This window comes from Vanacampus margaritifer, chromosome 3 (genome assembly GCF_051991255.1).
Source record: "Vanacampus margaritifer isolate UIUO_Vmar chromosome 3, RoL_Vmar_1.0, whole genome shotgun sequence".
Lineage (NCBI taxonomy): Eukaryota > Metazoa > Chordata > Actinopteri > Syngnathiformes > Syngnathidae > Vanacampus > Vanacampus margaritifer.
In genome coordinates, this window is record NC_135434.1 from 22,891,235 (window position 1) to 22,919,179 (window position 27,945).

The window sequence follows — 27,945 nt, forward strand, 5'->3', positions numbered from 1 at the left end:
TTTGTGTTTATGAGCATTTTAATAGGACAAAAGCAAGAAACATTGTTTACAGTAGCAGAGTCATCTGTTCTCAGGGCTAACACCTTTCTAAACAAAAGGGTCTGAAAAACAACTGTAGGCACTGCCTAATTGAAGAGTATCTTATCAGCTAAAACAAACCAGCTTAATAAGGCAACAGTAATGTAGGCCTCCCCCGTCTCTTTGACAAGCAGAGCAGGTGTAAAGGTTGAATGACCCACTCACAGCTTTTTATACAAAAACTGGCATCCCAACAAATCTTGAAAAAACAAACAGGTGACAAATATTTCTTTACATCAGGATTGTGTCAAGTGTGTACTGCATGGCGATGCTGTCTGTCCTCGCATGGAAAAATTGTGGCCGGTGTCACATTTGGCAGTGCCACTCTGCTACTCACAAAATAGGAGTTAACTGTAGAGTTGAAATGAAAAAGAAAGCAAGCACCCACAGTTAACAGTAGCATTTGTAGTTACATTGTATCAAACGGACGAGTTATTTACATGTGTCTAAAAGACTTGAAGCTGGCCAAAAGATATGCATGAAAAACGGAATGCCAAAAAACATTTGTCAAATCCAAGCTGGGGGGAACTGTGCAATATTAATCTGCCTTTACAGAGAAGCAGCAGTGTCAAACAATCCCTGCGATAGATTTTAAGTTTTGTACAAATGAAACCGATTTCAATTTCTCAAAGAACTCTGGTTCATAACGTAGTAAAACTTAGACCTTGACAGTTTCTTTAAACATAAAAAAGACAGATCTCTCAGTGATTCTGAGGAACTACAATGGAAGCCATTTGTAAAATCCAGGAAAAAAAGTTCTTTAGAGTTTTGTCATTTACAGTTAACTTAAAAATGGTACGAGCCCAGGATCTCAGCCAGTTTTGGCTCCAACCAAGAGTGTAAAATACCTGTGTGGGTCAAATTGCTCCTCCCTGGATCTTGACCACATACACCCCCCCCCCAAAATAAATCCCTTTTACACTTCCAACAGAGGTCAATCCTCCCAATCAGATACACATCCTAGTAAAAGTCTTAGTCCTGCCAAAAGAGGAGGTGGTGTCACACAGCCCCACTGAGCACATTAAAGCCAAACAAGGCAGACGGTCGACATATCTCCTGCCCTTCCCCCTTATCAGTGTGTGGGGTATCCAGCGGCTCCCATACCAGGCTGGTTGGCGAGCATACTCCCATTCAATCCCTGTGTAGGCTCCATAACCCCACCGTTACTGATGGCGCTCATGCCAGTCCACCCAGCATTGGCCGGTATGTGACTGCAAAAAGGGGGTAGAGAGACAAGACAGAGAGACAAAATGCCAGCAGGTTAGAAGAGATGAGGCGAAAAGGGAGCCAAGGGGATCATATTAGGGCTATGAGAGTCTGGCTGGACAGGCTAGAATGAGGAGAGCAGATAGAGTTTGCAAGGCAGACAAAGCAAAAAAACGATTAAAAACGGAAATTAGGGATGGCAAAGGTGTCATTTGATTAAACATGGTGGACAAGCAGACGAGTAGCATACAAGCAAGCACATTTTGGTTTCGCCTGTCCTGCCTGACCACCCCCCATCCCAACTGTGAGCCAGCAGATTACAAATTTCCACGAGATTAACCACACTATGAAAGATGAGTGCACCCCACCTCCCAATTGGCTCCAACAGAGCAAATATTACTGACTTCAGTGTGAATATGGATTTTTTTTTTTTTGCTAACTTCAATCCAGGGGAGGTCCAGCCTCCAAGCAGGAAATGTGCCTTGTACTGTACGTTAAACAATGAATACAACTATTATGCTACTCTCAAATGTATCAACGTCAAACCTTTGTATCCATGTTCACCAAGAATTTAGACTGTATATTGTCCAACAAATGGCTGTTTTATTTGGGGGGAGTGGGAGGGGGTACACAAAAATGTCACTGAACATTGACTTCAATCTGAATAGAGCCTACAAACAAATTCCTGACATTCACATACAGTCTCAACGGTGCCTGTATTTATAGATGAAAAAATTAAGGGAAACAAAAGGGGGCAGGGGGACACTGGCATTAAGTGATGATTGACAAAAACACCACATTTGGAATAATATTATAAAGGGAACACTTAATCATCACAGTTGCAAACCAAAGATATTGATAGCAGCAGTATTAATGCTTGGATGCCAATTTAAAATGTCAAATGGTAGACAGGGGAGTTGACAGCAAGACAAGCCGTGGCGACTACACACCATTTCTTTTTTCATTTAGAATTTTACGAGTGTCACTGGTAGTGTTATAGTAGTACCTGCAGCTCATTTAGGCCTTATGTTCCTCAAACCTGAAGCAAACAATGACCCTTCAACTGTAGGAGTGTTTGCGCTGCTGCCAAAGAGTATTCATTTTTTTCAATCTTAGTTGGACTTGAAAGCAGCGTTACCTCCAAAGTTTGTGTCTTTCTCTTCTCGTCAATCCTTTTAATATCTGTGGATATTTACAACTTGGCTATTCAGGTCAGCAACATCAAACATCTTGTGTGATTAGGTGTTCCCTGGTTGTAAGCAGTCTATATAAACAGTCTTAATAGACTACAATCCTTCAATGCAATGATAAAGCATCCTTTAGGTATGGAAATTCAAATTTAACATTTCAATTATTTAAAAGCACTTATTTCACCGTTTAGAAACTCTGGCAACTGAACTTAACAATTTAAATGGCAAAAACAGAATTGCATCAATGGAATAAACCCTTGCTCACATGAAGTGAAATGCTTTTGGGATGAAACATAGAAAACACACACAAATAATAATAAAAATAAAATCAAACTTTGTCCATCCTGTCAAGATGGTCAAGATGAAGGACTGATGGAAAAAGTAGGTGGATGTGGAGTTGAGAGAGAGATAAGAGAGAAGTTTCACAGCTCCCCTCCAGTAGCCAGAGTTGGCTTGTGATGCCACAATCTTGGTGGTGCTGGAGTAGAAGTAGGTGGTGAAGGAGGGCCCTGTGCATGACGTGCTACTTACTTGAAGCCCTGCTGGTTCCAGGCCTGACCATAGACACCGTAGGTGGGAACCTGCCACCCATTTGGGACATACTGGTTGATCTGAGGCCCATTGCCATACCACTGGCCCCACTGGTTGTAAGGCTGAGCTGCAGCAAAGCTAATCTTGTTCTGCTAAAGGGCAAAGAAGTACAAGGACAGGATTATTAGCATTGCTAGCTAGATGCCGTCACAGACAAATCTTTTTAGAATCGATTAACCTGTTGATTATTCCATTGATTACGTTAATTGATTGTTCTTTACATTATTTTCTATGAGGTTTTTATCCATCCATTTGTTGTCGACATGACAACGACAATTTACCTGAGGTACAGGCATTTGCTGCACCGGGTTCATCATGTCTGGGTTCTCTTTACCCCAGTAGCACTTGACTATGTGGCCCTCTAATGCAGTCCCATTCACAGACACAATCGCATGGGCTGCTGACTCATGGGAGTTGAACCTGGAGAAAAACAAGAATATATATATATATATATATATATATATATATATATATATATATATATATATATATATATATATAAATTTAAAGATGAGGGGAAAAAACAAACCCAATGCAGAATGATAACAGAAGATCTGTCATAAAGTACCACTTTGACAAGTAAAATGTTTATTTTATAGCGAGTAAATAAAACAAGGAACATTTCAAGTGTCTGGTTAAGTATGTAAGATGTATCCTTGATGGATTTATCCATGCTTTTGCACATACCTTACAAAGGAATAGCCTTTATCGGGGAAAACTCTGATTTCCATAATTTGCCCAAAAGGAGAGAAGGTCTGTCTCATTAGTTGTTCTGGAGGTCAAAAGGAGATAATTATTATCAAACAATTCTCAACATAAATGAGTACATCCCCATTGAAAAGTTTTTTTTAGTTACTCCATTTTTGATGACAATTGACCCACCAGTAGATTATTTTTTGTTTAAAATTAGAATTCTCAAATTTAGGTGTGGCAAACTTTCTTTGGTATCATCAAATTTGTTTGAAAAAATACATTTTGTGTAAACATTGACAAATCTCAATCTGAATCAATGGCCTACAATTGTAGGGCACGGCCAGGTAAGGAAACTTTATATAGCACAATTCATACAGCAAGACATTTACAAAGCAAAAAGAACAGAAGTAGCTTACCAAAATTACTAACAGAGCGTTTTACCAACAAAGTCTTACAGAGCAGTCTATACAAGATAGTGGTCTGCGAGAGAGTGCACAGTAAATTATTGTGGGAAGATTCTTATGCAACCTGTGCAAGGATTGGGGAGGTGAATTAGACAGGAAGGCAAGCGGTCTAAAAACAAAGAGGTATTTTTCTGTGTTGAGCAATCTTATCTGTCAAGATCATACTGTTGTACCTTCATGTTTAAGAAGTAAAAGGCTCATCGTTAAAAATGCAGGTGTCCACAATAAAGTATAAACATTTTATGTTAATAGATGCTAAATAATTATTTTCCATAACTACCTTAAAGACAAAGACAAGTCAATTTTCTTTTTTCAATATTTTCTATGCGGCCCCGTAGGGAGCCACAACACTGTATTGAAAAAAAAAAATAGTGGCAAAAGCTGCATTGACATTGAAACAAGTATTGGCATTGTAAAAGGTTGTATTGAAAAATAAAATACAGACATAAAAATAAAAAATAAACACTTTTATTTAAGCATATTTTTTTGTATTATGAGTGTCAAGTGCCACAGGTTTTTAATTTAAACTCTCTGGTTTTCAGTTACACTTCTCTTTTTTCCCCACTTTCAACTTATAGGCAGTGTTTGTCGTGGGGGGCGGGGCTTTGAGCACGAGAACACCTTCCAGCTTTTCAGGAGAGGAGGCGATTTAGGAGTTCCTGGTAATATTGTATCCACGAGTATTGCCTTTAGCCAACAGAGGGCACACTCTCCTCCCTCATCTCCTGAAAAGCTGAAAGACGTTCTTGCGCTCAAAGCCCTGCCCACCAAGTTAAAACACTGCCAATAAGTTGAAAGTGAAAAAAAAGACAAGTGAAAACCTGCAGATTGGCATTGAAAAATACATCATAATACAAAAAAATATGCTTAAAGAAAATAGTGTTTTTTTTTATGTCTGTATTTTATTTTTCAATACAAACTTTTACAATGCAAATACTTTTTTTCCAATGCCAATACTTGTTTCAAAGTCAATGCAGCTTTTTCCACAATGACAATTTTTTTTCCAATACCAAATCTTATTGTCATTGTTGTGGCTCCATACCCACGCTCGTAAAAAAACAAACAAAACAAAAAACAACAACAACAAACAAACAAACAAATGGGTATTTTGGTTAATAATGTGTTTGTAGAATATGACTTAAGTAAAAAAAGTAAAAGTAAAAAAAACAAACAAAGAGGGGTGTGAATTCCCTGGTATTTGGCGATTTGATCCGTATCACGATTCATAGGTCACGATTCAATAACGATTAATCCTTGTACGAATCTAAAAGTCGATTATTGTGATTTTTATTTTACTCAAATTTAGAAAACACTTATTAGTAAACTTGTACATGTACACTGTAAGATTTGTATGCAAATGTATTTATCTGAAACTCCAGGCTTATAACTGTGAGCCACTTTATTTAACAAACAGGTTGCAATCTGTTTAATGTTTTAACAGCATTGAAATAAAATATTAAGGCTCAATGTTCCATTAATAGAACATTATTCCATGCTTAAAATGAAAACCCTAACCCTAAGTAAGACAATTTGTTGAATATTTCCATCAAAAATTGGTGTTTAAACATCGATTCGGCCGCATATTGAATCAATACGAGAATTTGTTTTTTCACACCCCTAAAAACCAACAAAAACAAACAAACAAACAACCCCCACCCCCAAAAAAGGCTTGCGGCTATGTTGGCTTTGTCATTAACCCAAATGCTAGAGGCGTTTTCACCTGTCAGTCCTGTGCTGACGCCACCACAGTACACAGTGCAATTACTGGGGCTGGACTGGTTCACTACGTCATCAAAAGACAGGTGCTTGGAGTTACCTGCTGAGAGGAATCAGACAACACTGCTGTTCATACAAGAAACAACTAATATGTGCAAGCAAAAGATGCACATTTATAATCACACACTTTCATAGGTGGTTTTTGGTGCAGGGGGCTTTCTTGTGGCCCAGTTAGTTCGGATTTGCCTGCCTCCTAACCATTGGCCTCCCATCTGCTGAATGGCGTTCTCTGCTTCCTGGAATAAAAAAAAAAAAAAGGGAAAATAATGTTGCCATGTCACATCTCACTAGATTGCATTGGTTGGTGCTAATACATCAGAGTTAATGCCCAACGAGGTGTACAATTATTAGGGATACGGTTGCACAATATCAGAAAAATACAGTCATCGCGATAATGGCACATGCAATATACTCATCGCAGATATGCGATGAATTCATATTTGTGGTCAGAATAGAAAGCTTAACAACCCTGTTCAAATGTTCAAAAATTCTCTGCAACATAAAAAGGGTTTGGGAGAATAAAGAGAGGGTTTGAGAGTGTAGCAGGCTACCGAAAAAGAAACACTCGCTACATGCGTGCACCCTCGCAAGCCTGCGCAGCTCAGTGAGATTCAGGCTTTATGAACCGGATTAGGAAATTTGTCTTTTGTACAGAAGTTGTTTGGCTACAAAAGTGTCGAGAAATTCACCGCTGGTGATGTGCCGTCAGACCATTTCAGTCCCTCCAGGATTTCGCAGGCATTTTCTATGATTGCTGTGGGCTAAAATGCTAATAGCTTACAAACTGAAAAGCTCATGGAACAAGTTATTGGAAACGTGGAAAAGTGGAAATGATTTCTTAAAATCAAAAGTGAAAATATTTTACAGGTCCATATGCATATTATAATGAAAATATATAAAATAAATTGCCAATACTATGAAATATGCAGGGCTTAAAGCAGCAGACGTTTCAGCTCTCAGTGATTATAGCGGCACCACAAGGACAAAAGCGTTTTTTCCACATTTCCCATGAGGACCAGCGCATAGCGTCGTGAAATCCTCATTTCCCAGTAGCCTGAAGTTGGACTGATGCATTTCTGTTTGCAGTGGCTGTGTAAAGGATGTATAGCGATGAGTAATTAATATCTTTTTTCTTTCTAAACGTTTCTCAAGTATGTTAATAGCAGACGCTGGTATTATTATTATTATTATTATGGCAAGACATGCTTATGCAGGCACAATTTAAACTGCAAGCTATCAGTTACGCTGTTGTAAATGGGAATAGGGCAGCCGCGTTATAATTCCACATCAATGAATCCATGGTTCGGAAGTGTAGGAAACAAGAAAACAAAGTCGGAGCTTGCCATCATTCCGGGAAGATTACCGAAGGAACTACAACCGCTGGACAATGGCGAAAACTGGGCATTCAAGTAAAGTTGCGAGCAGCGTGGGAGCGCTGGATGAGAGCCAGCAAACACACTTTCACCAAACTGGGAGGCAGCGCTGGGCGAGTGACGCCACCGTATTTGAATGGATTGTGAACGCCTAGGCTAAGGTGGCTGCTAGCTCTAGCGTTCCAGCATTCGCAAAAAGCCGGCATCATTGCTGAAGAGCCGCAGGGCAACGATAATGACGAGGGGGATCCTTGCATGCTTGATTGAGAAATTGTCCAGCTGTTCAATTCGGATACAGATGAAGACTTTTGGCGCTTTTCCACCGGACCGGTTCCACACCGAAGCGGCATTTTTTGTCCCCGGATGTTCGCGTCTCCATGGGTCTTTATCGGGGCCGAGCGGTTACAACGGAACAACTTTTCAGAACCATCTCTGAGCGGGATGGGAATTGATAAGATTTTTACTACTCAGATTCCGTTTGATTTTGCTTAACGATTTGATTCTTTATCAATTCTCTTAACGATTCTTTTTTGGGAGAAAAAAAGGTGAATAAACATAGATTAGTATCCCCTTTTTTATCTCTTAGTTGTATCTGTAAACAAGAGACGTTTAAGTAACATTGAATTTTAAAGGGTACACATTTGAGGACTCAATGGGGTGCGATGGGATCCCCAGGAAAAAAAAGAAAATAATTGTTTTATGATCTTCTGTAGAAATTTACAAAATACAACCTAGATTATTTTGTGAAAATAATGTCCAACTCCAGTAACATTTTAACACTCATATGAAATGAGCACTCAAAAACTCCTCCTCCCTGCCTCAGTCAAAACAGACGCAGCCAGTAGACTGATATGTGACTCCCGTGAATTGAGTTGCCTTGCCTATGAGCAGAGTCAGACTCAAAGTTTGGAAGTAGCAAATGTTGCTTTTAAGTCATGGTTCGTTCTGTACGTCTTTGCACGTTTCGCAACCTTGAATGAACCCCGATAAAAAACAACAGCAAAACACTCGCATTTACCCTCGTAAGCCGGCGCCGTTGAGTGAGATACGTGCTTTAACATTAGCAGCTAGTAACTAACGGCACGTTTCACATAAAGGCAAACTGGCGCTAATATAGTTATTATCAGTACCTGAACGCTTGCATTGCTAGCGGCCGTTACTGCTACAATTTAACAAACATGACAGACAGTCATCGCATGATGTGGGTGCAAATGCTCTTGCATAGTGGTAGTATTTCCGCCCATAGACGAAATATCCAATTTGCTAATATTGCAAGTTGCCCTGTTAACTTTTCTTGGAAGATGTCAACAAACTTTCGAACGTGGCGCCATGTTTGTTGCTCGTCGGGCACGGGAATGTCACGCGGGTGGCGACGTTATCGTCTTGCATGGAACCGATAAAGGAATCGTTAGCAAAGACGGCAAACGATGCCAAGGAATTGAAACACTGGGAGACGGTTCTCAACAAGAACCGGTTTTCGATTTCCATCCCTAGTCGGAGGTGGTTCTGCAGCACCGGCCATCTGCGGCCGAGCAGGGCCGTGTCGTCACTGTCATCTGATTGGCCGACAGCAACACGAAGCGGGGCAAGAGGCGCCTGACTTCGCCAAAGTCATAAGAATACAGTTTATACAATAAATATAATAATGTTTTACAACGCTGAACTATATTTACAATTTAAAAGGTACTTGTGGATGTTTTGTAATGATTGTGGTTTTAAAAAGAAATCGCAAGTGCACACCGCTTGCCTGGTCTGGTGTGTTCCCATTCACTTGAATGAGAGCTCCAGTGGCAGTTAAATGAATGAGGCTGAGCTCTCCATTCAGAAATAGCTTCGCAAGTCGATCGTGAAAGCAAGATCGCAATATTTCATCCATGGTGGTCCATATTAAATTGTAAATACGGTTCAATGTTGGCGCGACTTGCCACTCTTGAAATGTTCCGGCGAGCCGCACGCACTGCGGGAGTGCAAGCTTGGCTTGGACAGTTCAAACGATCCCGCCACCTTCCCGCCGCGCGCCTGTTGTAATGGATATGAAATGGCGGCCGTGTAGTGCCGTTCCGCACAGTGTGATGTGGTGCGGGGCTAATGGAAAAGCGGCATTTGATGGATTTGTGGATGAAGACTGATCAAAAGATAACACGAGTGCATTGTTAAATAGGTGAATAAAGTACAACCGAACTCACTGTTTTGCTCCAGTTGCCTTAAAATATACGATAAGATGCATGCTACTGTTTGTTTCTAGCTTGCATGTGTCCAATAACGCGTTGCGCATATTTCTTTCAATACTTTCCACGTGTACAGCACTTGTGAAATGCTTGTCAAAGTATGACTTTTTTTTTTATATTCTATGATTACATTGCATTTGGAACATAATAGTTCACCCCCGCTTTCGTGCAGAAGGTCCAGATACTGATTTGCACGGTCATTTGCCGTGATTTTAGTTGGTAGATGCTTCGCATTTTCTCTGCTGTCAATGTCAACATTCACTAGCATAGATATCTCTGTTCGCTAGCGTCTAAAATAGGATGTGACGTGTAGCTTTCTTTGTAAGTTCATCTTCGATGTGGGAGGCTTTTCTTCTTCATGTCTTATTTCTTCTTCTTGAGTTAGCTACTACTACAATTTCAAGTAGACCTCCCACGGAGCCATCTCAGACTAAATAACCCAAAACTGAAGTGAAAGGTGCCTTTTTTAAATGTAGATTTTCTTGATTTTGCGTTAATAGTTGTGATTGCAACTTCACAAAATCCTGGAGGGATTTGGTTTGCATTTTGAACAATTTAATACTGCCACTTGTAAACCTATTAAATTATGTCTCATTGTTTTTTCCCTCCACTTTAATACTATTGAATTTTTGTTATCACTATGTAATTTTGAGCCCGTTTCGACCATGCCAAATATGCAACACCAATCTTTAAATCTTTAAAAATTAAAAAAAACTTACCCATTTGTTGAAGAAGGACACAAAGCCATAGCCTTTAGATTTCCCTGTAGCCATATCTTTCACAACACGTGCATCTCTGTAGACAAAAAGACCAATCTCAGAACCAATGCTCAGATGCACCAAGATTAAACCCAATTAGCCCTTTTTGCTTTGAGATTGATGAGAAAATAACTAGGGCCCAACCGATTAATTGGGCGCCGATTATAATGGGCCAATTATCGCCCTTCAAACATCGGCCAAAACAATCAGCCAATTTGGCCAAATGGCCGATTATTTTTCCCTTAAAACGTTACCGAAGAAAACCAAAGTTTCCGACGCTGTGAAAGTACCCCGAGTGCACCAATTTGTTTGCGTAGCATTAGCAACTAGCAAGTGTGTAGCATATGTTATTCTGGTTTTTCTGTTGTCCTTTAAACTGTTTACAGTTGGAGTTAACTGTAAAACTAATATATATTATATGTAAATACAAAACTTCCTTTTTGCTTCATTTTTAAAACATCACTAGCCTAGCGCTAATGCTAAAATCGAAGGGAGGATCCCATTCAAATGCTACCAGGAAGTTAGCATCAACTTCGGCGTGTTTTTCCTTTGAATAACTAATATCTACAAACAAATGTGGGAACACATACCCGCGGGTAAGAAAACACTTCACAAAGGCACACATTCTTCCCAGTGTGTGAAAAATTCGTTATTTTAATAGAATTCAGTATCGGCCTCATATCGGTCAGGCCCTAGAAATAACCTGATCTCTTAAGCAGCCACCTGTATTTTCTTCCATCGCCAGTAGTTTAATGTAATCATCCATCCATCAATTTTCCGAACCGGATATCATGTTATTATATATTACTTACGATATTCTGCCAAACGGTCCAAAGGCAGCTTTGACGTCTTCTGTAGATATTTCTGGACTGAGGTCTCCAACAAAGACATGAAAGTGATCTTTGGAGGTGGGGGTGTACAAAAAAAACCACAATCAGAAATGTTCATGTTCAAAATGAATATTGTTTGATGATACAGATTGGAATCATACACAAAGAACACTGTGGAGTTTCAACTGACATGGCTGTGAAAGAGCTTATTCCCTGAATCAATTTATTCTATAAGAAAACTAGTGCATGTTTATTTTACTACTGAAACAATACTTTTAATAAAATGTTGGGATTCTTTGGGCAGCTTTCATTGCACAACCATGTGGAGTCCAGTAACGTATTTTCTTAGGAGGAACGGAGGGACACTTCAAGGTGCATCCAAGACACACCACAAGTGACTTTTATAATACAGATTTGATGCCAGACATGCAAATCTTTTTTCAGTCAGAGCTGCTCTTAAGCAGACCTTCATCAATTTGTGCCTGAACTCTGTTATGACATCTTGTGCACCGGTCAATATTTCTTTAAATATGTTGCTCATTAACAGTTTCCATTGCATCAAAAATTCCTATTAAAATGATCACAAAAAAGTATGTGACTTTCTCCAAATTACATAATTGTCCTTAGAGGATTAAGTAAGTACCATACCGTAACTTTGAGAAACGACTTACTCATTCTACGCACCGCAAAAATCGCACTTCAAAAGCAGATTTTCCTTTGTACTCATATTAAAACGTTTGCCTGATTTGCTGGTGTCCAGACAAAAAGATTGAATTATTATCTGAATAGTAATTTGATAGATTGAGATTTCTTGTGCTCAGACACATTTTTTGTGCAAAGAGCAGTTCTCTTACCTTGCTAACAATTTTGGCTGTCAACAGTAGCACCTTGGGAGGAGCTGACAACTTCCTGATGTGACACGCGCACTCACACAAAATCGGAAAACTGCAGAATGCCTCGGATATGCATCAATATAACGTAACATTTGACATAAAACATACTGGAATGAAGGCACACCTTTTTCACCATCCCTAAGCACCGGCAAACATCTATACAATGTGGCAATGTTATGTCACTTGTATTCATGAATGCACCCTCCACTAGGGATGCTCGATTATGAAGATAATATTCAACACAATTATTTTGGCAATAACTGAAACCACAATTATTTGTTGGGTAAAAAACAAGAAAATGTTTAAATGTAAAAAATATTAAGACAAATAAAATTATTTGAAACACTATTATTTGAAACACTCTTATGCAAGTTTATTTTGGATGAAAATTTATTTACAATTAGTCATTTTAAAATTTATAATAAAATAAAAGGTGCAAATGTATAAATGTAAAAAACTCAAACAACTCAAAATTAGTATTAATTGCCTTTTTTTTACGATTATGCTGATTTTGTAATTGTGGAGTGTAAAAATTGAATTTCGATTAATTACACTTTTGTTAATTTTTTTGCAAAAACATGTGTTATGCTCAAGAAATTACAGTGACTATCTGAAACTGAGGGAGAAAATACTTTTTGTAGCACATTGCGATCTGTAGAGTGATAGACACAAATCATTTGAACGAGTTGCAAATAAAACTGAGCTTCATGTTCTGTACACAGAATATAACATGATCCATTAAATAACTTGTACTTACTACTCGTGTCTTTTTTCTGGCTTGTTGGCGTAGTGGCCCAGTTGACTTTGACTTCCTGCAGAGGGACAAATAAAAGGCCAGGTGGGGTGGGATTTACAACAAGAGACCTGTGATGGAATCACACCAGTTGACCTTTTGACATTCTGACCAATGAGTACAAGTGGCATGATCACACCAATGTGTGACCGCTGCTTTAAACTAGCCTTCAGGGTTTTAGGTCATACAATTTTATAGTCGTGACAGCAATACAATATCCAGTTAACTCTGAAAACTTCCAATCTTGGTCTACAATTAATTGTTTTGTTTTTTAACTCATTCATTGCCATTGACGGCTATAAACGTAAAAAAAATATTTTTAACTATTTCTATTAGTTTAAAAAAAATCCACTTTTGTTAACAAGAGTATGAAAACCTAGATTTTTTTTATTGTTCATTTTGAACAGATATAAAATTTGATTAAATGTTTTAATCGCCTAACGCCCCAAATTTTTAATAATCTTTTCTTTTTTTAATAGCACCATCGAGAAATAAAGTGCCCATAAAACATTGGTTCAGTAAATCAGGATGGAACCATAATCCAACTGATTCTAACTACAAAAAACAATCAGGGATATTCAACATTATGAGGCACAAACATCATCCATGGAAGGACGGACTGTAAATTTGTCTTCACTGTTAAGATCTATGAAAGATAAGACTTTCCGAAGAATGAACCCAAAAAGCGGTACGGTGGCCGACTAATCAGCAGCACATTTTGAGGTCATGGGCTCTGGCCTTCCTGTGTGGAGCTTGCGTGCCTTATGTGGTTTTGTACAGGTACTCCAGTTTCCTCCAATTATATTTAAAATAAACACGGTAGGTTCATTGAGGACTCTAAAGATAGCGTCTATAGGTGTGAATAGGTAATTTCTCTATATGTGAAGTAAATGATTTCCCTTTCTATTAAGTGCTAAATCCAACCGTCAGCACATGCTGAAGTCACAGTCAATTTTAAGTAACGCAATAAAATATCTTATACAAACAAGGAAGTCTGCGGGTCAACTGAAATGCACGCACTCCAGCATTTCATTAGTTCGTTTTTTTTTTTAAACAGTCACTACATGTACCTTTATAAACAACAATAGTGAAGGTTAATGTAAATTTTATCAACATTACTGATTTGGGGTAGCATCTTTACACGGGCCGCAAATATGCTTTCTACATGACTGCTAGGGGAGCATGGCTGTAAAAAACGTTGCACATTACACTGGAATACGTGTGGCACAGCGCGACTGATGCAATAAGAGCATGACACAGTGAGTGGCTGACATGATAATTAGTGTTGTTCCAATACCACTTTTTGGGCACCGACACCCAGTTTTGCCGTATCGGCCGATGCCAAACCGATACCTAGTTTTGTTTGTTTGTTTTTTAAACATGAAAAAGCTGCCCTGCCATTGGTTCATAGAACTCAAGGGCCAATAGGATATCTTGGCTCGGCGTCACGCATCAGTCAATGTCGCGCATGAGCAAGACAAAAGATGCTGCATCCACAGTCCTATATTAGCGTCAGAAATAATGTATCGGCATGTTACTTGTTAGTACTTGTCGATGCAACTTTTCTTAATGCTGTTTCGGGGCCTCTCCCAACATTGGTATTGGAACAACAATAATACTAATCACGCAACAACATATCGATAATGAAATGTTGCCAACACCAATAAATATCTACTTTTATCGATACTATATTGTAGCAGAGTACATTCTTTGAAAATAACGAATGAGTTTTAGTAGTAGATACTTTGAATGGTATTTTTTCCTCTGAATGCTGACTTTGTGTTTTATCTGTTTAACAATTTATTTTGATTTGATAAAAAAAGAAAAGATTAATAAATATCGAAATACTGATTTGAAACACTATTTTGTGATACATTTTTCAGCCCTATAACGCAGCCTTAATCGTCACTGCATATTAGCTGTGAAATATCTAATATGGCAGGTCCTTCGTGTGTGTGTGTTCAAAAACTGTCAAGTTCAAGGTTAAACACCAAGCCAACCCAATATCCACTCACCCTGTAGTTACGATAGCTTACCTTACCCATTATTTTCCTTCCATTCATGGCTGCCAATGAGGCAGCAGCATGCCTGTGGTCATAGAACTCCACAAAGCAGTAGGGATCATTTCCAGCTGTCTGTAAATTGCAAAACAAGACTGATATTAAGTCTAAACAATAGTATCACTGTCACAGACACGATAGTGTAATGTAGTTTGTGGTGTTATGGCCCAAGATAAACAATACACGTAAATCAGTAAAATACACCTGCAGTTGAAGACCGTCATAAGCCACAACCTAAACACACACGGACAAAATTGTTGGTACCCCTCTGTTAAAGAAAAAACAACATTGGTCACACAAATAACTTAAATCTGCAAAAATAATACATAGAAATGTAATTAAATTTAACCCATGAAAATTACTTTTGAAAAGTGGCTAAACACAATTATTGAATTAAAAAAAAAACTTGTGAAACAGGCTGGGACAAAAATGATGGCGCCGTCACTGCCCCTAGTCCTAGAACATATAGAAAATAATTTGGACATCAACACATAGAATCACAGGTGTCTTCACACTTGTATTTAAAGAGTGACAAGTAGTCGGTGTGCCGTTTAACATGGTGTGTAGCACAGAAACAAGAAACTCAAAGAGAGTTGTCTAAGGAGATTAGAAAGAAAATTCTAGACAATCAACGTTAAATGTAACGGCAACAAGACCATCTACAAGCAATTTGATGTTGCTGTAACTATATTGCACATTTTATTCAGAAATGCAATGCTATGCTCAAACCGGACACGAAATATCGCGTAGCCCCACGTCTCGCGTGCTTATGTTCGCGGGGGAACTACATGGGGTCTGCTTCGAGCGTAGAAGAGGAGGGGCTCCGGGCTCTTGTTTGACAGTTCAACAAGTTATAAACAAGTCGATACACTCACTAGAAACATCAACTTCCTCACTCCCCATTCTCCATGAATGCCCCTTTTTAGTGGATCAAGTTGGCTCTAAAACGCCAATTGACCGGAGCCATGACATTAACATCTTCTGATTGGCCGATAGATCTAGGCATTTCTTAAGCAATGCAGCAAGGAACTCCGCTGACCGCTGCACACACCTATTTCCTGGTTTTAAAGCCAACAACAGACAGAACCATCTGCAGGTGCCTACACATAATTATATTTTATACTGTCGTGGCTGTACATATTTGTACTGTACATTTGGTGTTTTTGTTAGATGGCAGCTGGCGGGCTGTGGCATTCGGTAATCTGTAATGGAAAAGCAGCAACGAAAGACACTCTTAGTTTTGCGCCTGCTTTGCTATATCTGTTCCACTAGGGTAGGGCTGTGCATTCAATCGAAATTCAATCACAATTTCGATTATTACTCTCCACGATTACAAAATTGACATAATCGTACAAAAACAATTATTAATACTGCGCCGCAACGAGTCCTCGTCATTTCTGCCTGGATAATCGCTGAGATCGTCATAGTCAAGCTAATGGCAGTATGCATGACATTGTATTGTACGCCGCCTGTTGCCACCATTTAGCGAGCTACCAGCAGCAAGCTAGCCGCGCTAGCTAGCAGCGGTAAAGTGCTCCAACCGTATTTATTTTCAAATGCGCAAATACTACAGCCCGTACTAGACAGCTGGGGTAGGCTTCAGCGGGCCCGCGACCCTCATGAGTATTAGCGGTTCAGAAAATGGATTGATGGACTGTGCGCACTTCACACTTTGATACTGACAGCCAGACTAATTTGCCGTTCCTACTGATCACTTATTAACAAACCAGACTTACTCAAATATGCTATTTATTTAGCCGACAAAATCGCTATTGTGGGTCTGACGTCACTTTAGTTCCATTGACCAAAATCTATTGGGGGAGATTTGTCTAAAATCTCACTGTTTCAGAGGAAAATAGTTTGCTGACAAGCACAGTTTAAGTAAAAATAGATAAATAGTTGATCATCTAAAAATGAAAACCAGTTGGTTGTTAATTTTTACATGCAAATGTGTTTTCTGTCTTCTATATTTATAATTGTTCTTTAACCAAGAAAGTATATACAGGTATATTTTTATTTCTATCCAAATACCCGATTATTTGCTAGAATTTTTAGTAGGATATCCGAATGCCAAAATATTCGATAGCTGCAACCCTAATGATATTAATTTTGAGTTGTTTTGAGGCATGCCCACATGAGTTCTTTCACCGCATGCCCCTGTCAAAACTAGCTTGCCACATGCTGCGCCCCAACTTCAAATTTTTGCAAACATAAATAATATATATTATTATAAATTCTGTATGGTCTGAAAGAAACTCACATAATTATAGTGTTTCAAATAATTTTATTTGTCTTAATATTTTCAAATGTTTAAAAAATTTCTTGTTTTGAACCAAAAGATAATCGTTTTCAATAACCGTGATTTCAATTATTACCAAAATAATTGTGATATTTTTTCTTTCCATAATCGAGCAGCCCTACACTAGGGTGTCTAGAATTAACGTATTCCAGAAAGATATTCTCAGTCACAGGTCTTGTAACAAGATAATGACACAATACACATGGGTAAAAAATAAAATAAAATAAAAAGTACCCAAGAACAGCTGAGATCAACACATTGGACTATTCTTACCTTCTGGGCCCCGATAAAATCCTATTAGACTTCGTTGGAAAAAGCTGAAACATGCTATATGGACTAAGAACCTTTCAAACCTGAAACACTTAGAGCAGTTTGCTAATGCAGAGTGGGCCAAACTATATGCAGAGAGGTGCAGAAGTGTCACTGAAAGTTTCAAAAATTGCTTGATTGCAGTGATTGCCTCAAAAGATTGTGGAATTACATTTTAAGTTATGGGGCCCATTTTTTGTTTTAAATTATAATTCTGTTGAACTACACTTCATATGCAATGTCTTACTGTCATTGGTTAATTTGCATTAAACGTCTATACGTCATTTTGTCGGATTCAAGTTTTTTTGTCACCACTGTGGGTTTTTCTTTTAATAACAACGGGGACCAACAATTTTGTCCACGTGTGTACCCAACTGTGCTAATGTAATGGACCACTACTATCAAAACAATATTTGCAAGGACACTCACATCAAAAATCATTTTACAGCTTTTGCAGGGTCCTATCTGTTGGAAGACCTGCAGAATGAGGGGCTCCGTTACATCCCTGGACAAATTCCCCACATACCTACAAGAAAAGTTAAAAGGTGGCGAAATCAAGTGTTTGTCAAACAGGAAGTAGCATGCAAACAAAGGCTAGGAACAGGGCTAGCTTTTAGTAAACACGAACTGAATGCCGCGACGTGGGAAAATATAATCTCAAACGGTAATAATGATGCCATTTTGTACCATCCCGATCATGGAAGCAAGGTCGCCCCTTTACGTGAGTTGTCCCGGGTTGTCTTACGAGCGTTGACGTGGCTTGGCTTTCAGCTACCTTAGGATAGCTGAAACGGGCCTCATGCTAAGGTAGTTGACAACTATCGTCACTGATAATTTATCAAAAGACAATGCTTGGAAAAAATATTATTGCGGACAGTCGAGTAATTAAAAACGCTCTTTTAATTACGATGTAAACCAACTGAAATAGAAATTACAACGCTCATTACGCTAGCTAATATCAGCTAGCCTTCGCTAGCCAGTTTCATGTGCAAAACCTCGATTCCGGTGCCTCATACTGTTTAAGACAACGTTTTCTTCATTCGCGCATGGTATATCACAATGTACATGTTAACGCCATGAAAATGTAATGCAAGTAAAATAACGAGTGTGCTTGAATCCCGGTGTCGCAAATCCAAACTCAAAACGTGGAGACGTTTCAGACGCGCCATAGCAGCATTCCCATTCCAGGAGATAGACGAGGCCGTTGTACTCACAATGTTCTTGGTTGGTCGTCGTCCATCATCAAGGTTTAGTGGTCGCGTCCCTGAGAGGTCCTTAAATCAGTGACATACAAATTGTTTTTGTTGACCTCTGCGACTGAAGGGGAAAGAAAGTCTGAAGCGCCAAAGCTATCCAAAAAATGTCAGCGGTTGCCTCGGCTCGCGGACGCAGCACATTCAGACAGCCTCCGTCTGATGCAAACAATAGGAAGTTGAAGATGGCGGAAGAGCGGCGTCAGCAGCGTCAACCTGCGCGCTCTGGTGAAACGAAATCAAGCGTACACATGCGCACGCACCGAGATGACATTAAGACAAATCAAGCGCTCCCACGCTAAAAACAGCTCCCAACACATGGACGGCATCAAAAACTCAACCGTAACTAACTGTAACTTTAATTGCAAGATTATGTTTTGACTGAGGCAATTTGGGATTACGTGCTTTCTTAAACTGCAACGCCGAATGATATACAACACTAATTAACGCATAAAACGACTAATTTATTTATTTATTTATTTATTTTTAAACTTGTGTATTTGTCATTAGTACTAGATATTTTAAATATTCTTTGCTATGAGTGAGTCCTGTGTATGCGGGTTGCTTCCAAGGGTAGGCAGTAGTTGTCAGACACTAAAGATGAAGAAGATTTTAGACGAGTCGAGCTGCAGCACTGATCTGTATATAAGTGGATAGCTGCTAGGCCAAAGACTTTTGAAGCCGCGAGAGCGCCATATTACTACTCCCAAGAAACGTTTCTCCACATACGATCCTATACATTTACAGAAATTGGAAAACATTTTAGACAATACTTTGTAGAAATAGCATGATTTATGATGTTTTAAATTTGTTTAACATAAACAAGAGGACTTAAGACATTTTACAACATGCCTTAAATACATGTCTAAATTATATAGCCTACTAAATGTTATATATATATATATATATATATATATATATAACACCAACCTGTAATTCAACAAAAGATGCCTCTGCCAAATCTAATATTGGGGTTTAAGGAACTGAGCGATAAAAGGAAAAAGGGGGTCTTCAAAGATGGGAGTGGTAAAATGGTCGCCCTGTGGCTTCAATGGCTTGCACGGGTGTGTATGGGTTATCACCTATCCAGTAATATAACATATCAATCGGTGAGCTAGACCCTCTCTTGGAAGATTTTGGTGGTGGAACAAACATGGCGGCACGTGTGGGTTGTGAACATTATGCGCGGAGCTGCTTATTGAAAGTAAGTTTGTTTTCTTAGTCGTCCCTTCTCATCTACCTCATATATTAACACCAAATACAGTTCAAATGTAGGAATGAACCCCTGGTACAATAAGTATTTGTGGTGACTTATGCAAACAACGAGCCTAGCCTACGCTTGTTACTTATGCATATCTATGCACGTTGCATCAGTATATTCATAATAGTGCACGATAGTCCTAGCGTTTGGGAAATCGTACATGCTCTCCAGTCAGATAACGTGCTAATTTAGCTTCATGCCGTGTGATGATATCCTAGATGTTAATCACAATCATCAATTGTTATTTTGCCGTGAACGGCTCTGATTGGTCAGTCGCATGGCGTGAATTTATATTTTACCGGGATCACCGTAGATTAGCCGTGAATAGGTTATGTTTGCGTGGTGCGTAAACCGCTGGGAATTTTATATTTTGCCGTGAGTCACGCGCTGTGCGTGGCTCATGCCTCGAGTCTCCCCTTCGGTCTCTTTTCGCCAAGTTTTAGTTACTCTACATAATACTCTAACCCGAACGATAACCGTCAGAGTAATTGTTTGATTCTTCAACAAACACGTGCAATAAAACGGCTTGTTTACAACTCCCGACAGGGTGTACATTTTTGATTCACGGCCAACTAACGCTATGTGGCGAATTGCCAGTCATGGCAAAATAATCACTGCGAAATATTGTGGCATACGGTGAGCTTCATGGCTGGTGAGGCACTTATATTGCAGTCGTTTTTACAAATGAGTAAACAATCTAAGTTATTTTCTGTTATGAATCCCCAAGGAACAGGTTTCCCTTCCAAAGCAAGAAATTCAATAACAGCTCCCCACTTCTATGGACATCCAACAGTGATGTACTGGTAATTTCCAAAATTGGATTTTGTTTTTGGTTTGTTTTTTTAGATACATCTTCAAACAAAAAGTATCTAAACTGCAAACTGTTGTTTGAAAAATTATTTAGATCGTTAGTATATTAAATGAAATTGTGCTCATTACTTTTTGACAGCCCCTTATGGCTGTTGGTTGTTTCATTAGCACTGCTGACTTGGGACACGGGGACCGAGTTTCAAACACTAACGTCCAGTTGGGTCCTTAGGCAAGACCCTTTACACTAAAAAATGTGTGGGGTTGCATCAGAAAGGGTATCCGGTGTAATAACTTTGCCAAACATGTAGTGCGAGTGACCCCTGACAAAAGCCGAAAGCCACTTTTTCTTCTTTTTGACAGCCCCTCATAATAGTGTGTTGGTATTGAGGGGTAGGTAAAAGTTAAGAAATGTTTCACATATTCCAGTTTAAGACAGGTACTTAACACCACAACTGCATATCACTGGAAGGCAGCATATTGCCCTATGTTGGCATGCTCAGTCAATTACCCTAAATTGAATCCCCAATTCAATTTAGGGTAATTGAAAATGGGTGAGAAATGTCTATGGTTGTAATTATTACTATGTGGGTATAATATAATGATGAATATTATATTTGTGTCATCTAGGCACCTTGCTGTGGTAAACTGTATGTGTGTAGGCTGTGCCATGATGCAGAGGAGAACCACCAGATGGACCGATTTAAAGTGGAGGAGGTGCAATGTTCTGAGTGTCAAACATTACAGCAGGTAAATTACATCATAATCCTTTGCTCCATCAACACATTATAGTTGAACTTGAAATGTGGTTGGTTATTATCTACACTTGGCCACTACGACACATCAAATGATATGGAATTTTATTTTAATTTGATACATGACAACATTTTCAGCTCAAGAATTAAGTGTATTTTGTTGAACATACATTAATTTATTGCAGCAGGTGTTCATTACATTGCATCTGACCACCATCTAAATATTATCTCTCGCCCTTTGCTAGGCACAACAGGCATGCCAACAGTGTCATGTGCAATTTGGGGAGTATTACTGTGACATTTGCCACTTGTTTGACAAAGATAAAAAACAGTACCACTGTCATCCCTGTGGCATATGTAGGTGAGTTACTACATTTGTCAATCCCTATTTTTGCTACTTGTAACTTTTTGTATGCAAAAATGTTACATCAATGAATGTGCTAATGAGTACTTTTCCATCAGGATCGGGCCAAGAGAGAAGTATTTCCATTGTGAGAAGTGCAATTTGTGTTTAGCGCAGGACCTGCAAGGGAACCACAAAGTGATTATCAGTGTGCATTTCCCCGAACATTTCAAATCATAAATATCTTTTGTAGACAAGGAACTATATTTTAACTGCTTTTTGTTTTGTTTTATTTTTTTTGTCTTCCAGTGTGTTGAGAATGTTTCCAGGCAGAACTGCCCAGTGTGTATGGAGGTAATGAAATGTATTCAATGGGCTGGTTAGGAAAGCAATGCCGGATGTGTGGCTTCCATATTCATTTACAGACGTAATATTTTGCGTGCACATACAGGATATCCACACGTCTCGAATTGGGGCACACGTTCTTCCCTGTGGTCACCTTCTCCATAAGTATAATTCTTCACACTTCCATACAATCTCTGCTCTGTTTTTAATAATTAAGTACATATTTTGAGCATCAATGAAACACAGTTGTGACTTAAAGCTACAAAATAACATTTGTTATTGCAGGAGCTGTTTTGATGACATGGTCAATACTAGGTATGTCTATTGCACAGTAATTGGCAGATGTTTTTTTTTTTTAAGTACTGGTAGTATATTTCAGCCTGTCATGTTTTTTTTTTTTTTTTTTAGAGCTGTCAAACGATGACATTTTTTAATCAGATTAATCACATTTTAGAATTTTGATTAATCACTTACTAAAAAAGGCATTTTTATCCCAAAAAATTCCCTGCCAAATTTGAAGAGCACCACACCGGTTATGTGTTAATTCTTTTAACATTTCATGTTATGAAGATGTCTTCAACATTTTTTGATCCACTGCACATGCTCATCCTCCTCTTTTTCTAATAAATTAATTACTTGCATAATTTAAAATGGAAAGAAATGACCCCAATATTTTGACATGAACAAATATTCTAAATGTGATGCGCAAACATTTGTTAAATGCTTTACTTTAATGCATGTAATTGTGTTTATTGCTCAAACACAACCTGTGCTACCTTAAACGCAGCCATCACGCTAAAGGATAATCTATAGTCAAAATTATTAAATGCGATTAATCTGCGTTAATTGATGATTAATGCGATACTTTTTTGCGATTGATTAATCAGTTAACGCTTTAACTTTGACAGCACTAGTTTTTTCCCCCCACTAATAACATTACCATTTCCCTTTTGTTGTAGTGCTTATCGCTGCCCTCTTTGCATGCACTCTGTCTGGAACATGGAAGAACACTGGAATCAGATGGACAAAGAGATTGCCCAGTCACCGATGCCCACTGAGTACCAGGGCACCACTGTCAAAGTATGCAGCATTTTGGTTTAAATTATTTGTTTAGTTAGAGACTAATAGAACAAAAAGTTGGCACACTCATCATATTAAATGTACTGTATGTCATTTAAAATAAATGCATCATAACTTTTCTTTCTTTTTAATTAATTAATTCCCTCCCTTGCTCAGATTATGTGCAATGACTGCCAAGCCCACTGTACAGTGCCTTTTCATGTCCTGGGGATGAAGTGTGCTGGCTGCGGCTCCTATAACACTGCACAGGATGGAGGACTCATTCAGCAGCCTCAACAGCAGCCTCAACAGCAGCATCCAGAGCCAGAGAATGACAATGATACAGATACAAATGCAGAGCAGCAACATGATCAATCTGAGTCAGCTTCGCCACATTAGCACAAACAGTATCTCACAAAAGTGAGTACAACCCTCACTTTCTGCAGATATTGGATTAACAACTTTTCATGAAACAAACTGCTTTGAAGAAATTACACTTTGACACAATAAAAAAGTAGTCTGTGTACAGCTTGTATAACTGAATTTATTGTTCCCTTAAAATAACTCAAAACAGACATTAATAGCTACAACCTTGGCAACAAAAGTGATTGTACCGCCAAGTAAGAAAGTGTCAATATGATGAGACCAAGATAAAATAAATAAAAAAACGTGAAGTAAAAGTGTGTCTTACCTAGTTATGGGTAAATGAAGCGTGTCGGCACGTTTGGTAAACTGATACTGTGTTGGCACTATGTCAGTTACTATGTCACTCTATTGCGCAATGGCAACTGCTGGATCTTACCGATCCCTTAAAATAAACCAATCTTTTCCACCGGAAAGTCAGACACTGTCCTCTTCTTCTGAGATGAATAATAGGCTTTACATTTGTTATTTGAGAGAACTACTTCATGTGCAGTTACAAGAACCCGTTTGTATTATTTCACAGATATTTTTCAATGGTTTCCAATAAGACACAATTGGAACACTGAAGGCTGCTTATTTTTATTTATTTTTTAAAATTGGGACCGGAGAAAGTTTTTTCCCAATGTTGGCAGTAAAAGTGATTTGGAAAACACAAGGTATTGATGTGACTTAATGTGCTGTGGATGGAGATAAAGCCTGGAAGTTTGATGTTCAAATTAGAGCTGGGTTTTTTTAAAAAATTAAATAGTCGATATCGAATCAATTATTTAAATATCTCTTTTCCCACAATTTCTTAAGGCAATAGAATTTTAAAGGCTTTTTTTTGTATCTTACTGTTTTCTTGAAATTTACTGTTCACAATGATTTAAAAGTATTTTCTTACATTTATGAAAGACCCGACTTATTGAACAAGTCAGAATATTTTAAGTTTATATTTACAATTATTAAATTAGAATTATGAACATATTTTCATCTAATCTTTCCTGATGTCAATGTTTGTGTCACACTTACAACACATCTGGCTTTCATTAATAAACTAAATCATTTAAAAAGTTACTTCCTCCGCAAACTTTGGAATTTAATATTGGGGTAGTTTTTATCATGTCCTTGACATTTGCAAAGAATTGAAGTTCCATAATGAATCCATATTCTGTTGAAGTGAAGTAAATCGAATTAAACTCTTGTGCATCGAATCGATTGAGAAAATTTGAATCGATAACCAGCCCTAGTTCAAATGTAAAATTAACTAAATAATTCCACAAATGAAATTGTCATTTTAAAATATAATTTATTCTCAACAGGGCATCAAAACCATTGTCTCTTGGTGAATGTGTCAACTGTGCAACACTTTAACCGTTGAGCTAAATATCCTACGTGTATTATTAGATGGTGAATTGCACCCTTATGGTACCACAAGGTGAAAAATATTTTTTTAGGGAATCCGTATGAAACTGTTTTGAAGGGAAGAACTGAGCTTTAAAAAACGTTTGATTCCTTAGGCAGCGACGCAACCCGCTGGCAAATGCGCTATAGTTTGGCCTAAAATGGTAAATGAACTGCTTTTTAACTACAGTATACCATATGGTGCCCAAAGCGATTTAATGCCTCACATTCACCCATTCACACACCAATGGTCGGCTGCTGCCACGCCCACTGGGAACAAATTGGGGTTCAGTCAGTGTCTTCACCGATCATTGACAGGTGTAGTGATGAGTGACACAGTGGGTGACTTTTTCTCCAAGCGATAGGCGCATCGACATGAGGGATCGCTCTTATTAATTCGATGAGTGCGCTGACATGTTAATGCACATGGACCCATCACTAGTCTTGCCTACAGTCAAGCATGGTGGTGAGAGCTGTCATGGTCTGTGGTTACATGAGTGCTACCAGCATTGGGGAGTCTGTGAAATACTCAAACAGCACGACCCCTCTGTCTCCTGAAATGGGATGCAGGGTTATATCCTGACGAACCCAAACACAACTGTAAGATAACCACTGCCTTGTTAAAGGCATGTTTCTAGACCTAAATCCCATCTTGGGAGCATCCTCAAGGTAAAGTCTTGAATATCTGCCAGCTCTGTGATGTTATCATGGAGGAGTGGAAGATGATTCCAATGTGAACCTGATGAACTCTATACCCAAGACAGTTAAGGCAGTGCTGAAAAAGAATGGCAGTTACACAAAGTATTGACACTTAGGGTATTTTAACTTAGGAGTGTACTCATTTTTGTTGCCAGGGGTTTAGCTACTAATGGCGTGTTTTGAGGGCACCATAAATCAACACTGTTAAGCTGTACGCTGACTACTTTTCATTGTCGTCCCATGAAAAAATATCTGCAGAAATGTGAGGCATGTACTCAATTTTTTGGAGATACTGTATATTATTTTAGATTTTCCTCATTTTAATTTACTTTTATTTTAAACGCTGCAATTGGTTGGCAATCAGTCCAGGGTGCACACCGTCTCTTGCCCAGTCTTCTGGGTTAGGCTCCATCGACCTGTGACCCTAACGCAAATGTTATTGCATATAAATGGGTATTGTAAAACTGAGTAAATATTTACATTGTATAGTTCCCAAGTTTCTTTTCCCACCTAAATTACCAGGTTAAAAGAGAGCCAATCTGTTCTCACATTTCTAGTAAACCAAATTAACCTAACTATATTAGCATTGCATGTTTCCCTTACAAAGTCATTATTATCAGATGCTGAACAGTATTTTCTGTTAAATTGGGTGATGTATTTTTCTGTTAAATATACAGTAGTTCCGAAGTTTGGTGACAGTAATGAGAAATTACTAAACTATTTTGAACAATCACTGTTAGGAATATGCACGTATAAATATTAAGAGAAAGTTTGTACTTGAGGGGCTACAAATTTGAATACACTATTTAAATAACTACCTGGTATCATAAAAAGCAATGTGGTGTACCATATGTGAATTGTAAGTCTGCTACATCGATCATAATTGAAGTGACCTTTTTTCATGTTTCTAATGGCTGACTGCATGGGTTCAACACAAGTTGTCTGATGAATGCAGTACTTTTAAATCAAGTCAATAAAGTTCTAGTTTACTGTACAGTACTTTTGATGTGAAAATGTGAACACTCTAAAGACCAATCATGTGCAATGATTATGGGGAGCGGATTTGTTCTTTCTGGATAATAGCCTAACCTTCCAACTGCTTATGTTTAAAGCAGAAGTCAAATAGAGAAGTTTCTTTGCGATATGTGCCCTCACTAGTCTGAACATTGTATTCTGATTAGTGTTGCGTTTGTGGAATATAAATTTAGCAGGGGGGAATGCACCTGTTTGCCACTTGCTGCCAACTGAAATTATCAACATTACAGTGCCCCCGGGCTCAACTTGCAAACATCACGGCTCCCCTGTCTTCTGAGTTTGTTTACGGATTATTCAGAATACCATTTAGACTAGTAGGGGCACAGAGAACAATGAAATTTGTTTCAAAGAAAAGTGATCACTTGACGTCCACTTTAACTGTTCAGTTTAGGCAATGATGTAGGCCAATATTGACAATTCTGAACTATACTGGTTTACATAAAAACAGCCTATAGGTAGAGTGCCTATAGTAGTAAACCCTTGTATGCATTAGAGGGAAATGATTGCCTTGCAGGGGGGAAAGAAGCTTTTGTATATTGTCATGAGATGTGAGTTTTTGTTTAGCTCCTGGATGTAAACTTTTTGATTGTTGCTACTCAATACCTATTGTACAACTGTCACTTTTGACATTCACAGCCGCCGCCACCAAGCACTGTGTGACCTTATTTTCAGGCCCATAACTGTAATTGGCAAGAATTGTAAAAGGGGTCAAATGTAGACAGGTCAAATTTAATTAAACGTAATAAATCAGAAGTAGATGTAGAGGAGAAATATTAGTCACTCACCTCTTTGGACTCAAACATTCTACCCATAGGTAGTGTTCGTCGGCAGCCCTGCAAGTCTGTCATATAATCTGTGTAAATGGTTTAGTCATCCTCATGTTCAATACCACTTTTTTTCCCCCCATATCGATACCAGTAAGAGTACTCGACTCAGAGTAGTCCCCATAATGATACCACTAGTACTTTTGATACACATCAACCCACCACCCAAAATACTTTTTTTTTTTACAGATCTATACATTACCTTGTAGCATTTTTC

At 38.5% G+C, this 27,945-nt stretch overlaps 2 protein-coding genes across 9 annotated transcripts; one reads left to right on the forward strand and one right to left on the reverse strand.

Moving 5' to 3' along the window:
- On the reverse strand, nucleotides 1–19,031 carry LOC144048671 (cytotoxic granule associated RNA binding protein TIA1-like). Of its 4 annotated transcripts, none has more exons than XM_077560890.1 (12): nucleotides 18,756–19,028; nucleotides 17,971–18,067; nucleotides 14,910–15,008; nucleotides 12,838–12,892; nucleotides 11,170–11,257; nucleotides 10,319–10,394; nucleotides 6,126–6,234; nucleotides 5,943–6,041; nucleotides 3,753–3,837; nucleotides 3,347–3,485; nucleotides 3,006–3,157; nucleotides 1–429 (listed from the first exon to the last, which is right to left on the reverse strand). In XM_077560890.1, exons 1-12 carry the CDS (start codon nucleotides 18,782–18,784, stop codon nucleotides 426–428), a joined length of 1,032 nt encoding a protein of 343 aa, XP_077417016.1. In that variant the 5' UTR covers nucleotides 18,785–19,028; the 3' UTR covers nucleotides 1–425. The 4 variants fall into 4 exon arrangements, with proteins under 4 accessions (XP_077417016.1, XP_077417015.1, XP_077417014.1 ...); XM_077560889.1 differs by lacking the exon at nucleotides 1–429 and adding an exon at nucleotides 438–1,289 and having other exon boundaries at nucleotides 5,943–6,038; nucleotides 18,756–19,031; XM_077560888.1 differs by lacking the exon at nucleotides 1–429 and adding an exon at nucleotides 438–1,289 and having other exon boundaries at nucleotides 3,006–3,154; nucleotides 18,756–19,031.
- rchy1 (ring finger and CHY zinc finger domain containing 1) lies at nucleotides 18,119–26,863 on the forward strand. Of its 5 annotated transcripts, none has more exons than XM_077560895.1 (9): nucleotides 18,119–18,262; nucleotides 21,493–21,612; nucleotides 21,863–21,978; nucleotides 22,080–22,170; nucleotides 22,270–22,314; nucleotides 22,412–22,470; nucleotides 22,591–22,620; nucleotides 23,265–23,385; nucleotides 23,542–26,863. In XM_077560895.1, exons 1-9 carry the CDS (start codon nucleotides 18,212–18,214, stop codon nucleotides 23,761–23,763), a joined length of 855 nt encoding a protein of 284 aa, XP_077417021.1. In that variant the 5' UTR covers nucleotides 18,119–18,211; the 3' UTR covers nucleotides 23,764–26,863. The 5 variants fall into 5 exon arrangements, with proteins under 5 accessions (XP_077417021.1, XP_077417018.1, XP_077417019.1 ...); XM_077560892.1 differs by lacking the exon at nucleotides 18,119–18,262 and adding an exon at nucleotides 19,018–19,136; XM_077560893.1 differs by lacking the exon at nucleotides 18,119–18,262 and adding an exon at nucleotides 19,018–19,136 and having other exon boundaries at nucleotides 22,080–22,158.
- The last annotated feature ends 1,082 nt before the right edge of the window (nucleotides 26,864–27,945 follow it).

What these genes read in the sequence shown, in the direction of transcription:
- LOC144048671 (XM_077560887.1), bottom strand. Translation starts at nt 18,784, where the DNA reads ATGATGGACGACGACCAACCAAGAACATT. An exon ending in AAAGGCTATTCCTTTGTAAG is followed by an intron (nt 3,486 to 3,752) that starts GTATGTGCAAAA and finishes GTTTTTCTCCAG; the next exon opens with GTTCAACTCCCATGAGTCAG. An exon ending in TGGAACCAGCAGGGCTTCAA is followed by an intron (nt 1,290 to 3,005) that starts GTAAGTAGCACG and finishes CCCTTTTTGCAG; the next exon opens with TCACATACCGGCCAATGCTG.
- rchy1 (XM_077560892.1), top strand. Translation starts at nt 19,062, where the DNA reads ATGACATTAAGACAAATCAAGCGCTCCCACGCTAAAAACAGCTCCCAA. An exon ending in ACCACAAAGTGATTATCAGT is followed by an intron (nt 22,171 to 22,269) that starts GTGCATTTCCCC and finishes TTTGTCTTCCAG; the next exon opens with TGTGTTGAGAATGTTTCCAG. An exon ending in ACTGCCCAGTGTGTATGGAG is followed by an intron (nt 22,315 to 22,411) that starts GTAATGAAATGT and finishes GTGCACATACAG; the next exon opens with GATATCCACACGTCTCGAAT.